The following is a 13,331-nucleotide window of genomic DNA, read 5'->3' on the forward strand; positions in this document are numbered from 1 at the left end:
TTCTACGTGTCTTAAAGCCACATGCCCTGTCTTCCTCATCTTTGCATCTCCAGCACCGAGACACGGGGGGAGAAATTAATAAATGTTGCATGAGTGAATAAACAAGATTAGATGCTCACAGTCTACTAATTTCAGATAATTTTTAAAAGGAGGGGGCGGCAGGGCGACAGCAGTAGTAAAAGGAAGAATGCACATTGTGGAGTAAGGCCGACCTGTGGCCTGGGCGAGTCACACCAGGGTTCACTCCTCCTCTGTAAAACTGGAGCAAGAACCCTGGAGCCGATGTAAGACCTGTCAGTAACGAATGCAGCGCTCCTGACACAGTGCCTGGTATTGTCAGAGAGTTAGACGCAGAGATCCATGGAACAGAACAGGGAACTCAGAAATAACCCCACACAAATATACTGAGAGGATTTTTGACAGAGAAGCAAATGAATTAAATGGAGGATGGATAGTCTTTTCAGACAAATGGTGATGAAGCTATTGGAAATCCATAAGAAAGAAAAGGAGCCTAAACTCAAACCTCATTTATACAAAAATTAACTCAAAGTTGACCGCATAATAAAAGGGAAATGTACAACTATGGACCTAGAGTTAGGTAAAGAGTTCTTATATACTGTCCTATTTGTTCCGTGTGTCTGGAGATCCGTGACTAATAGAACCACTAATCTGTTCTCTGCCTCTAGATTTTTGTCATTTCAAGCATGCTGCAAAATGGGAATCACACAGAATGCAGTCATTTGGGATTGGCATAATCCAAAAAAGAAAAGTTGGATCTCTACTGTGCAAAGATGGTGGGAAGAGGTGCAGGGGGACAGGAAGGAAGGAGGAAGAGAGGAAGGCAGGGAAGGAGGAAAGAAGGAAAAACAAGTTACAGATTGAGAGAAAATATTTGAAAACCACGTATAACAAAGGATTTGTATCTAAAATATACAAAGAACTCTCAAAACTCAATAGCAAAAAGAAAACCCTCCAAACCATCCAAACAAAAATTGGGAAAAGATAGAGCAGACATTTTACCAAAGAGAAGATACAGAAGACAAATAAGCCCATGAAAAGTTGGTCAATGTTAGAACCCCAAGAAATCACTGAACACCTATCAGAATGACTAAAATCTTAAAAACTGACACCACCAAATGCTGGGGAGGATGTGGAATAATTGGATTGCTCCTACACTGCTGGTGGGAAGGTAAAAATGGCTCAGCCACTCTGGAAAACAGTTTGGTGGCTTCTTGTAAGACTAAACATCACTTATGCTGCTGCTGCTGCTGCTGCTGCTGCTGCTGCTGCTGCTGCTGCTGCTGCTGCTGCTGCTGCTGCTGCTGCTGCTGCTGCTGCTGCTGCTGCTGCTGCTGCTGCTGAGTCACTTTAAGTTGTGCCTGACTCTGTGTGACTCTGGATGGCAGCCCGCCAGGCTCCTCTGTCCATGGGATTCTCCAAGCAAGAGTACTAGAATGGATTGCCATGCCCTCCTCCAGGGGATCTTCCTGACCCAGGGGTGGAACCCGGGTCTCCTGCATTGCAGGCAGCTTCTTTACCCCAGAGCCATCAGGGAAGCCCTCACTTACCATATGACCCAGCATTTGTAGTCCTGGGCATTTACCCTAGAAAAATGAAGTTATGTTCACCCAAAAGCCTGTACACAAAACTGCTCTATTTGTAATAGCCAAAAAACTGGAAACAACCCAAATGTCTTTCCTGGGTGCATGATTCAACATACTGTCTATATCACAGAATCATACTCAACAATAAAAATGAATGACTGTGATTCATACAATTACTTGAGTGGACCTCAAGGGAATTATGCTGAAGGGAAAAAAAAAAACCAAAAAACAATCCCCAAAGACTGCATTCTGTATGATTCTAGTTCTGTAACAGTCTTGAAATGACAAAATTATAGAGATGGAAAACATATTAGTGGTTCTGTTAGTCAGGGATTTCCAGAGAAACAGAACCTATGGGATACATATACATATATAAGAGGAGATTTATTATAGGAATTGGTTCACATAATTATGGTGCCCAGGAAATTCTAGTCTCTGCCAACTGCAAGCTGTAGGACCAGGAAAGCCTGTGGTGTAATTCAGTCTAGGTCCAAACACCCAAGAACCAGGAGCACTGATGTCTGAGGGCAGGAGAATATCAATGTCCTGCTCAAACAAAGACAGCCAATTCCTCTTTCCTTGGCTATTTTGTGCTGTTTGAGCCCTCTGTGGAATGTATGATGCCAACCCATGTAGGTGAGGGCAGTTTTCTGTATCCAGTCTACCAATTTAAATGCTAATCTTTTCCAGGACTGCCCCCCAGACACACCCAGATGTTATGTTTACCAGCTCTCTGGCCATCCCTTGGTCCAGGCAAGCTGATACCTAAAATTAACCATCATGGTGGTAGACAAGGATTAAGGACCAACAGGGTTATTTAGAAGCATGCTGTTTAAATTCCAAATGATGTATGTTCAAGATTCTCCAAATGTCTTTCTTGGTTATGGGTTTTTATTTAGTTTTGGTCTGAGAACAAACTTTTTATGATTTCTCTTCTTTTAAACCTGGGAAGGTTGGCTAAGAATATGTTCTATTTTGGTGACTATTCCATGGGATCTTGAAAAGAATGCGTGCTCTGCTGTTGTTGAGTTCCATAAATGTCCATTAATTCAAGGGTTCTGGTGATGTAATTCAGTCTTCTATATCTTTGCTGACTTTGTCTGCTTGTTCTGTTGGTTCCTTTGGGGCAGTCTGCAACCATAAAAAAGGGGCCGTCTCCAACCACAATTAGTGTGTCTTTCTCCTGTCATTTTTGTTAGTATTTGCCTCATGTACTCTGAAGTCTATGCACACATGTAGGATTGTGACGGCTTCATGGAGAACTGACCGCTGAGTCACTATGTAATGTTCCTCTATATGTAACAGGACTGGCCCTGGAGTCACTCCAGTTTTCTCTTTAGTATCTTTTAGCCTATGTATGTCTTTATATTTAAAGTGGATTTCTTGCAGTCAATATATACTTGAGTTTTGCTTTTTATCAATCTGACAGTGTCATCTATGAATCAGTATGTTTTGACCACTCACATTTCATGCTAGCTCTCTTCCGTTTGTTCCATCTATCTTTATTCCTTTTTGTCTTTTACTGTCTTCTTTATTTTTATTTAATTTTACTGGAGTATAGTCACTTTAGTATCTTGTGTTAGCTTCAGGTGTACAGCAAAGTGAATGAGAAAAATATATATATGTGTGTGTATATATATATACACACACACACACACTCTTTTTTAGATATTTTTTCCATATAGGCCATTCCAGATTATTGAGTCGAGTTCCCTGTGCTATACAGTAGGTCCTTATTAGTTATCTATTCTATATATAGTAATGTTTATGTCAATCCCAGTCTCCCAGTCTATCACCCCAAATCCACTGGTAGCCATAAATTTGTTGTCTACAACTGTAACTCTATTTTGTAGGTAAGTTCATTTGTACCCTTTTTAATATTCCATATATAATTAATATCATATGATACTTATCTTTCTCTGACTGCACTCAGTATGACAATCTCTGGGTCCATCCATATTGCTATATATATTCTTTTTATGGCTGAGTAATATTCCATTATATATATGTACCATATCTTTATCCATTCATCTGTCAGGGGACATTTAGATTGCTTCTGTGTCTTAGCTATTCTAAATAATAATGCTGTGAGCATTGAGATACATGTATCTTCTCAAGTTACGGTTTCCTCCAGATACATGCCCAGGAGTGGGATTGCTGGATCATACGGCAGTTCTGTTTTTAGTTTTAAGGATCTTTTGCTATTCTGGATTAGCAAGGTGTTTCCATCCAGTGCATTAAAGATGTCACTCCACTATCTTCTTACTTGTTTAACCATGAGAAGCCTGCTGTGATCCTTTGTTTCTATATATGTAATGTGTCTTTTTCCTTTGGCTGCCTTCAGTATTTTCTCTTTGTCTTCCGTTTTCAGCAGTTTGAATGTATTAGATATATTCAGATTTGTTGCTGTTGTTTTGCCTGCTTGCTTTTTTCTTAGCCTCTTGGATCTGGTAGAGTTTGTCATTTGCTTTGGAAATATTTATATAAGTAATGTCAGCCATTATTTATTTAAATATCTCCTCTGTTTTGTTCTGTCTCTCCTTTCCTCTGGGATTACACTTGCACAGATCTGGGGCTATCTGATACTGCCTCACCAATCTTGGATGTGCTGTTCTGCAAACCCCCAACTCGTTTTTTCTGTTTCAATCTAGTTAACATCTATTGACCTGTCTTATTGTTCACAGACTCTTTCCTCAGGTGTACAAAGTCTTCTAATCAGCCTCGCAAAGTCATTCTTTATAATTGTGGTGTTTTTTTTTTTATTTCTAGCATTTCAATTTGACTCTTTCTTACAGATTTTTTTCTCTGTGATGAAATTAACCATCAAATTCTGCAAGGTATCTCCTTTTTCTCTTTAGAGTCTTCAACTTATTAATCAGTTACTTTAAATCATATCTTATAGTTTCAACATCTGTGTCCTGTCTGTCTTGTCCTTCACCTGGCTTCACCTGTCAGTGTGCTGGTTTTCACCTGTCTTTCCTTATGCCAAAAATGTTTTGTTGAAAACCAGCCATCTTGAGTAGAGCAATAAAGACTAAGGTACATCATTTTGATTCCATTTGTTTTGCTGCATGGAATTTGGATCAGACTAGATCCAAACCCAGCCTTCAGATTCTTCTAGTTATATCTCGTGGGTATGGTGGGGCTGGTATTTCTCACTGTCTGCCTCATGCTTTATCTGCGAGTCACTTTGGCATGGGTCTCTCTCCATATCCTGGCCCCTTTTCTAGCAGTAGATTGCTACTCCTCACAGCTTCTTAGCCTGGGTATGGGAGGGAGAGCCGAGAGGGTACTGTTTCTTTGTTCTGATTAAGCCTCTTTCTCAGGCAGGCACTATGTCCCTGGATCTGAGGGGAGGGAGTGACCTCCCCCAGCTGTAGTTCTGGGCTCAACACATATTCCTGCCCCTCCCCCAGAGAAAAAGAGACTTAGTCCCTATGTTCCGCTCCCTCCCATGCTTTACTGGAGAAAGGCCCTAAGACCAGTGGCTTGTGCTGCCCTGCTCTCTGCAGGTTCTTCCTTAGTACAAAAGTCTTTGAATGACACTTTAGAATGCTGGCCAGTCTTTTTCTGAGTACCAACTCAGGTCCCACAAAGGGAGGGCTCTGTGTGCTCGAAGATTTCCTTTATGTCTGTGGCCCCCAGGGTCCTGTATTCTTTCCACCAATCGACATCCTTCCTTTACCAACTTGTTAACAATTTTAGCTGAAATCTTCTTAGTGGGGTCCAGCTGAAAGAAAAAAAAATGTGAAAGTGCAGTCGCTCAGTCATGTCCAACTCTTCCCAGTCCCGTGGACTGGAGCCTATCAGCCTCCTCTGTCCATGGCATTTTCCAGGCAACAGTACTAGAGTAGGTTGCCACTTCCTTCTCCAGGGGATCTTCCAGACCCAGGGATCAAACCTGGCTCTCCCACATTGCAGGCAGACGCTTTACTGTCTGAGCCACCAGGGAAGCTGGGGTCTAGCTTAACCAATTAAACTCATGTCCATACCTCCTCAAAGACACCTGTCTTTCCTTCGACCGGGGGCTGGCCAGTTGCCTGCGACTTCAGCTCTTAGCCAGTTGCCTGCGGCTTCAGCTCTTGGACAGGTTAAAGGAAAGGTGTGAATCTGCACTTTGTCTGGCTTGTTGTTGTTACACAAGTGGGACAGCCCTTCTTACATCCCTCAAAGAAACCAGAAGTCTCCATTCTTTTTTGCAAAAATAAGTACTGAAAATTGGTTGCTGCTTTGGCTACCAACTTTGTCCAGGCTATTTTGAGATGATGTCTATATGTTTCCAGGTTACCAGGGAATTCTCCATGTAAGAACACTGGAGTACGTAGCTGTTCCCTTCTCCAGGGGATCTTCCTGATCCAGGGATCCAACCCAGGTCTCCTGAATTGCAGGCAGATTCTTTACCCTCTGAGCCACCAGGGAAGCCCCCAAAGTATTAGTCACTCAATCGTGTCTGACTCTTTGCGAACCTGTGAACTGTAGCTCACCAGGTTCCTCTCTCCATGGAATTCTCCAGGCAAGAATACTGGAGTAGGTAGCCATTCCCTTCTGCAGGGGTTAAAAGATAGGAGCGTGCTTTTTCAAAGGGCCTTGGGGAGGGAGGGAGTTCACAGGCTTATTTTGAAAAGCATTTGCTGTTCCTGACATTTGCCACCAGAGGGCAAGTCACACATCAGTCTCCTTCTCACCGGGTGAGGTCAGGCTTCCCAGGCTTCCAACAGCGAAAAGTTAGGTGTGTAAAGTGAGAGGCAGAGGCACCTAAGTGCCTGAGTCTCACAGAGGGCTTGTTTTCGAGGCCTCCCTCTAGGCTGTACAGCTGGGGCTCCTAAGCCCTGCAACCCTGACCCGAGGGCCACAGCTGTGCTCTCTGCACAGAGGATGCCTTCTGACGTCCAGGCTGAGAAGCTGCTAGGAGCCTGCTGGGTGGTCAGGCTCTAGCACCTACAGGTGATTCCAACCTTCTGCTTTTTGTGTTTGGGGGGAGGTGGACGGTCAGGGTGGGGAGCCCAGGACATCCAGCCCAGCCCAGATACTGAGGAGAGGAATTCCCAGGGGCCCTTTGGTAGGGAAGCTGAGGAGGCTGCAGAGCTATACTACTTTAGTTGGTTTATCTGACAAATAAGCTAAAGTCATAGTGGTTTCAAGTGATAAGTTTGCTTCTCCTGCAAATAAAGCCTAAAACAGATGTTCCTGATGAGCAGGCAGGTCCCCTCCAAGTGGGGAATCAGGAACCCACCCCTTATGTAGGGCCTCCATCATCAGAAGGCTAGAGGGTGGGAAGGGTGTTGGGAGAAGGCCCATTGCCCAGGGCTTCACACAGTGCCTCTGCTCACACCCCACAGATACAAGCAAGCCTATGTTCTTTCCTAATGCTAGGGTGGGGGCTGGAAAATGTAGCCAGGCCTGGGCAGGTGCCCCCAAGGCACCTCTCCCCTGGGAAGGTGGACTGCCAGACCCCAAATTGTCCACATTGTACCTACAGAAATTACTTCTAACAGATTATTATTCTTGAACAATGTTTGCCAGATTTGCTTAATTTTAGACCCATGGAGGGAGAAGGCAATGGCAACCCACTCCAGTACTCTTGCCTGGAGAATCCCAGGGACACGGGAGCCTGGTGGGATGCCATCTATGGGGTCACACAGAGTTGGACACAACTGAAGCGACTTTGCAGCAGAAGCAGCAGCAGCAGCAGCAGACCCATGGAGAATGGAGAATGCTTATTTAAAATAGAATCCTTGGGTCTGTTTCCTGGACACTCTGGATTGGCCATCTGCATGGGGGCGTGGAGTGGGTGCCTTTACCAAGCTCTCCCTCCAGGAAGCCATCCTGCCCTGTCTACAGAGGGAGCCTCTACCCCCGGCCCTGACCCAGGGGTGGGAAGCCAGGCCAACCTTCTCTCTGTTGTCATGGTGACTCTTGGGACTATGGGGCCAGCTCCTGGGTATGACCCAAGGGAGGCTGGTCCTGAGCCAGCCCTGCAGCCCCCGCCCCGACCATTGTGACTACTCTACAGCTCAGCCCTGGGAGGGATGGCTGTGAGTCACAGACACACCAGACAAGACCAAACAGTCTGTGGCCAAGGTAGACCAAGCTGCCCCTGACCTCCCAAACCAGAGCACAGTGCCGCCCAGCCCCATCCAGGTGAAAAAGCAAACCTGTGTTTCTCTTAAACGGGGGGCTAGGGGGTGGAGTGGAAGAAGACTACGTGTGTGTCATTATTAACACTAGAGGGCAGCACCGAGTCAGTATTTCCTGTTTCTTACTAGAAAATCAACTATTAAACGGGTATTCAGTCTTAGATTTTATGTATTTGTTATTTATTGATTTGCCTGTGTTTTTTTGCCACGACACCTTTGTCATGAATCTTGGGGAAATGACATCAGACTTGTGGCCCGCATCAGAGGGGCAGGGGGAGGGAATGCTCGGAGGAGTGAGAAGCAGAGTAAACCCTAGGCAGGAGCAGGGCCCCTGCGCCCTAGAGTGGCGACTGGGGGCTCCGTGTCCTCAAAGACGGGGCTTTCTGTGCCAAAGGAAAGCAGCATTTGGGAGACCCCGTGTGCTCAGTCAGGGTCAGGCAACATCTGGCCACCAGCACAGGAGTGGGGCAGAGGCGCTCCAAGGCCAGAGCCGGCAAGGCTAACCCTGAATCAGGGAGGGCCGCGCCCAGCTGCCAGCTTCTAACCCACTTCCCCATCTAGAAGGCAGTCCAGCCTCACCTGCCTCCTAAGCCAGTGGGACAGCAGAGGTGAGACCTCCCTGTGGAGGCCCCAAGGCCCCAGCAGGTCTGAGTGTCACACCTGAAGGTGCACTGGTCCCTGCACCCACATATACCACCCCCAGCGTTTGGGCAGGCCAGCAGGTCCTGCCTCCACCCTGACCCTTCTGAAGTGGGCCCAGGTCCCTGGGGGCTGAGGCATGTTTTGATGAATCAGTCCCTCTGTGCAGTGAGGGGCCTGTCTCTCCTCACTGCCTTGTTGTTCAGGCGCTCAGTTTTGTCTGACCCTGTGACCCCATGAACTGCAGCATGCCAGGCTTCCCTGTCCTTCACTATCTCCCAGAGTTTGCTCAAACTCATGAGCCAATCATGCCATCCAACCATCACATCCTCTGTCGCCCCCTTCTCCTCCTGCCTTCAGTCTTTCCCAGCATCAGGGTCTTTCCCAATGAATTGGCTCTTCGCATCAGGTGGCCAAAGTGTTGAAGCTTCAGCCTAGGCATCAGTTCTTCCAGTGAATATTTGGGGTTGATTTTCTTCAGGATTGACTGGTTTGATTTCCTTGCTGTCCAAGAGACTCTCAAGAGTCTTCTCCAGCACCACAGTTCAGAAGCATCAATTCTTCAGCATTCATCCTTCCTTATGGCCCAACTCGCACATCCGTACATGACTACTGGGAAAACCATAGCTTTGACTATACAGACCTTTGTCAGCAAAGTGATGTATCTGCTTTTTAATACTCTGTCTAGGTTTGTCATAGCTTTCCTTCCAAGGAGCAAGGGCCTTTTAATTTCATGGCTGCAGTCACCATCTGCAGTGAAGATTTTTGGAGCCCAAGAAAACAGTCAGCCCATTTCCACGTCGCCGCTTTGTCCACCTACACGTTCCCTCCTCAGAAGGCTCGGTGGTCTGCTCCAGAACAGCTTGCCAAAGCTCCCTCAGGCTGCTGTTCACCCTCAGGGCGCTCCTACCACCTGACAACAGAAGCTGTATGTCAGCTGTTCATCCCGCCCTCAGTATGGGGTGTGAGCTCCCGTGGCCAAGGCTACTGTTTGTGTGGGTCCCACACCGACAGACCTGCCCAGTGAGCTCACGAATGAGCAGACGGCAGGCAGCCCTCACTCCCCTCCTCTGGGCGGAGCTGGGTGGGCCTGGCCTCAAGCCCTCTCCCCACTGACCTCACTCAGTGCACTGTCTGGCCTGGGTCCGGTCCGTAGAAAGGGCAAAAGCAATAATAGCTTCTTTTTGTCTGCTGGCCCAGGAGGGCACCTGCCTTTTGATCCATGTCTCCAAACTGCTCTTTGGCATCCACAATAAAGACATTTTCTAAACTGTTAGTGGTGGTTTTGAAACCTCCAGCCTTAAGGCTCCTGCCCATGTAGAGGTCCTGTGTACACCTCCATTTGGTTTCCTTAATCACGGCAATACTTGGGCTCAGTGGACTTTTCCTGTCCTCCCTAGTGGTCACGGGGGCTTCGAGCCTCTGCTCCCACCCTGGGCTGTCTGGTACAGGTCTCTCTCTTTTGTGTTCCAGCCGTGATCCCCCTGACGGATTCGGAGCACAAGTTGCTGCCTCTGCACTTTGCCGTGGACCCTGGGAAGGACTGGGAGTGGGGGAAAGATGACAATGATAACGCCCGGCTGGCCCAGTAAGACCCTACCCTGTGCCCCTCCCTCCCTACCAGTGCCACTCGAGGCAGGCTGTTGCTGGGTTTCCCCGGGAGGGCCTAGGTGAGGCACCCCTGCTCCTACCAGCTGGCTGGCCAGCTGCCCTGCCGGTGGGAGGGGTCCATGCGGGCAGGCTGGGGCGCATCTCACTTGCTGTTCCTCTCTCGCTAGCCTGATCCTGTCACTAGAAGCCAAGCTGAACCTTCTGCACAGCTACATGAATGTGACGTGGATCCGGATCCCCTCCGAGACCAGGGTGAGCTTGGCGCGAGCCAGGACAGACCAGCACGCACCCTCAGCTTGGGGTGGGCAGGCAGGGTGCACCCTCCCCCACGCGGGGCCCCCTAATGCTGGCTTTCATCCTGCCTACGGTCTTGGAAGCCCCAGCTCCAGCTGAAACACGTGTCTGTGCGCCTGTGTGCTTGCGGGTCTGGGCATAGGCGTGCGCTCCGACTAAAGGAGTTTTTCTCCCCTTATTTTCTCCAGGAGAGGCATGAACACACCCTCAAAATAAACCGTAGACAAGTCACAACACAAAACTGTCTCTGCCGGGATGGGAACATGATGTGCTGCCATGGAGCAGAATGAATTATAAGCCTGTGTGTTGGTCCTTGAAAAGGCAGGGAACCAAGGCGCGATTCCTCTGCACTTCCTCTTCTGCTCTCCCCCCTGGGAGGGTAGAGCTGTGAGAAAGGGGGCTGGTGCCCCACTTGCCCCCCCTGCCTCTGGTTAAGGCCATGCGGGCCCTGCCTCCAGATGTTAAGAATGATTCGCTTTAAGTATCTGGCTGATGTTTTTGTGCCCTCACTTTCCTGTAGTGAAATCTCAGGAAAGGGAATTTTTTTTTAAAGCTTACAAATAATTGCCCCCCCAGACATCAGTTTAATTAAGCATAAAGTGGGGCCCATAACTAATAGTTTTTAAGTTTCCATGAAGAAGGCAAGGAGGGCAGTGCCCAGCACACAGCCAGTAAGTACCCAGGACAAGTTGGCACTGCTCAGAGTGCTTTTGTACTTCAGCCTTTATTCCTATCTAATTTTCACAGGGCTCCCTGATGCAGGCCCTGATACCCATATGGCATAAGTGACAGTCAGTGGCAGTCTGGTTCCAGAGTCCAGCTGCCTGGACTACATGATGTGGCTGTGGGTGTTCTCTTCTAGGGCCCACAAGGGCTGTGAAGGCAGCAACTCCAGATCGAGGATCAGGAGACTCGGGCTGGGACACAGCTCGGGCTTGGGACAGTCAGGCTGGAGGCAACACCAAGGGGTTGGGGGTCTGCCTGCTGCGGCAGCAAGGGGAAGGCTGATCTCTAACCTCCTCCCTTTCCTGCCCTCCCTCTCCTCTGCAGGCCCCTCTGGCGCAGCCAGAGTCCCCGACGGCCTCAGCAGGGGAAGACGTGCAGTCCCTGGCCGACTCGCTGGACTCGGACCGAGACTCAGTGTGCAGCAACTCCAACAGCAATAACGGCAAGAACGGCAAGGACAAGGACAAGGAGAAGCAGCGCAAGGACAAGGACAAGACCCGCGCGGACTCTGTGGCCAACAAGCTGGGCAGCTTCAGCAAGACATTGGGTATCAAGCTGAAGAAGAACATGGGCGGCCTGGGCGGCCTGGTGCACGGCAAGATGAGCCGCGCCAACTCCGCCAACGGCAAGCACGGCGACGCGCCCGAGCGCGGCAAGGAGAAGAAGGCCAAGGCGCGCAAGGGCAGCAAGGAGGAGTCGGGCGCTTCAGCCAGTACGTCACCCTCGGAGAAGACCACGCCGTCGCCTACGGACAAGGCAGCGGGCGCGTCGCCGGCCGATAAGGGCGGCGGGCCCCGCGGCGACGCCTGGAAGTACAGCACAGATGTGAAGCTGAGCCTCAACATCCTGCGCGCCGCCATGCAGGGCGAGCGCAAGTTCATCTTCGCCGGCCTGCTGCTCACCAGCCACCGGCACCAGTTCCACGAGGAGATGATCGGTTACTACCTGACCAGCGCGCAGGAGCGCTTCAGCGCAGAGCAGGAGCAGCGGCGCCGCGACGCCGCTGCCGCTGCAGCTACCGCCGCAGCAGCAGCCTCCACGGCCAAGCGGCCGCAGCGCAGGCCGGAGGCGGAGGGTGCGCCCGGCCCCGAGCGCGCCTCACCAGGCCCGCAGGCAGGGCAGCCCACGCAGCTGGTGCTCAAGCTCAAGGAGCGCCCAAGCCCGGGTCCCGGAACCAGCTCCCGGGCAGCACGGGCGGCGGCAGGCGGTTCGGCCTCCCCAGGCCCCAGCGGCAGCTCGCGGCGCACGGGCGCCAGCGGACCGGTCCCCGGCCGCAGCCCCCCGGCGCCGGGGCGCCAGAGCATCATTCACGTGCAGGCGGCGGGCGCGCGGGAAGAGCCGTGCGTCCCAGCTGTAGGCGCGCTGCGGCCGTGCGCCACGTACCCGCAGCAGAACCGCTCACTGTCATCACAGAGCTACAGTCCGGCGCGCGCCGCCGCCTTGCGCACAGTCAACACGGTAGAGTCGCTGGCGCGCGCCGTCCCAGGAGCCCTACCCGGGGCGGCGGGTGCGGCCGAGCCCAAGTCGCAGACCTACACCAACGGCTTCGGTGCGGCGCGCGACGGCCTGGAGTTCGCCGACGCCGACGCGCCGGCCGCGCGCTCGAACGGTGAGGGCAGCCGGGGCGGCCCGGGTGCGGGCCCCGCGCAGAGGCGCTGCCAGCGCGAGAACTGCGCGTTCTACGGGCGCGCCGAGACCGAGCACTACTGCTCGTACTGCTACCGCGAGGAGCTGCGGCGGCGGCGCGAGGCGCGCGCGGCCCGGCCCTGAGCGCGCGGCCCGGCCCTGCCGCCGGGCTGTCCTCTCCAAGTTGTCGGTGTCTCCTCTGCGCCCTGGTCCACCGGGAGGCCGGCGATCCTCTGTCCGTGCTGTGTACGTGTTTGGTCAAACGTTCCTAATGGTGCCTGAACCTACACTGACGCCACTCAGGTAGTAGACGGATAGGAAACAAGTCATACTGTTGGAAGTGGGTGTGCTGGCTAGCATCTGCCTCGTACCTGTGGAAACTCAATAGCCATTGCAAGGGTATTTTTGTTCCTCGATAAGAGAAATAAAGAAATTTGCAGCCCTTTGTTTTTAGAAGGGAGTGTTTTACATGCTTTTTTTTTTTTTTTTTTTTTTGCTTTTTTTCCCCCTAACCCGGCGACTGACCTCTTTCATGTAGCGGTCACCTGCGTGCAATCATTGCCACCCAGGGTTTCGAGGCGAACGCGCGGCCCTGGGACTGCGGTGGCGGCTCTGCCTCGGGCTTCCACCTGTGCCCTTCCAGGGGCCCTGGAGGACAGGGCGCTCGGCTGCCCACTGGCGCCCTGGTGGTCTC

At 50.8% G+C, this 13,331-nt stretch overlaps 1 protein-coding gene across 1 annotated transcript in view; it reads left to right on the forward strand.

Annotated features, from left to right (window-relative positions):
- Positions 1-13,090, forward strand: part of OTUD7A (OTU deubiquitinase 7A) — a 382,459-nt gene extending 369,369 nt beyond the window's left edge. The window contains exons 12-14 of the mRNA XM_069560072.1: positions 9,854-9,968; positions 10,159-10,243; positions 11,336-13,090. Of these exons, the coding sequence (XP_069416173.1) occupies positions 9,854-9,968; positions 10,159-10,243; positions 11,336-12,781 (1,646 nt within the window). The 3' untranslated portion in view covers positions 12,782-13,090. The remainder of the gene's footprint in view (positions 1-9,853; positions 9,969-10,158; positions 10,244-11,335) is intronic.
- Positions 13,091-13,331: the final 241 nt, after the last annotated feature.

Source organism: Ovis canadensis, chromosome 18 (assembly GCF_042477335.2).
Source record: "Ovis canadensis isolate MfBH-ARS-UI-01 breed Bighorn chromosome 18, ARS-UI_OviCan_v2, whole genome shotgun sequence".
NCBI lineage: Eukaryota > Metazoa > Chordata > Mammalia > Artiodactyla > Bovidae > Ovis > Ovis canadensis.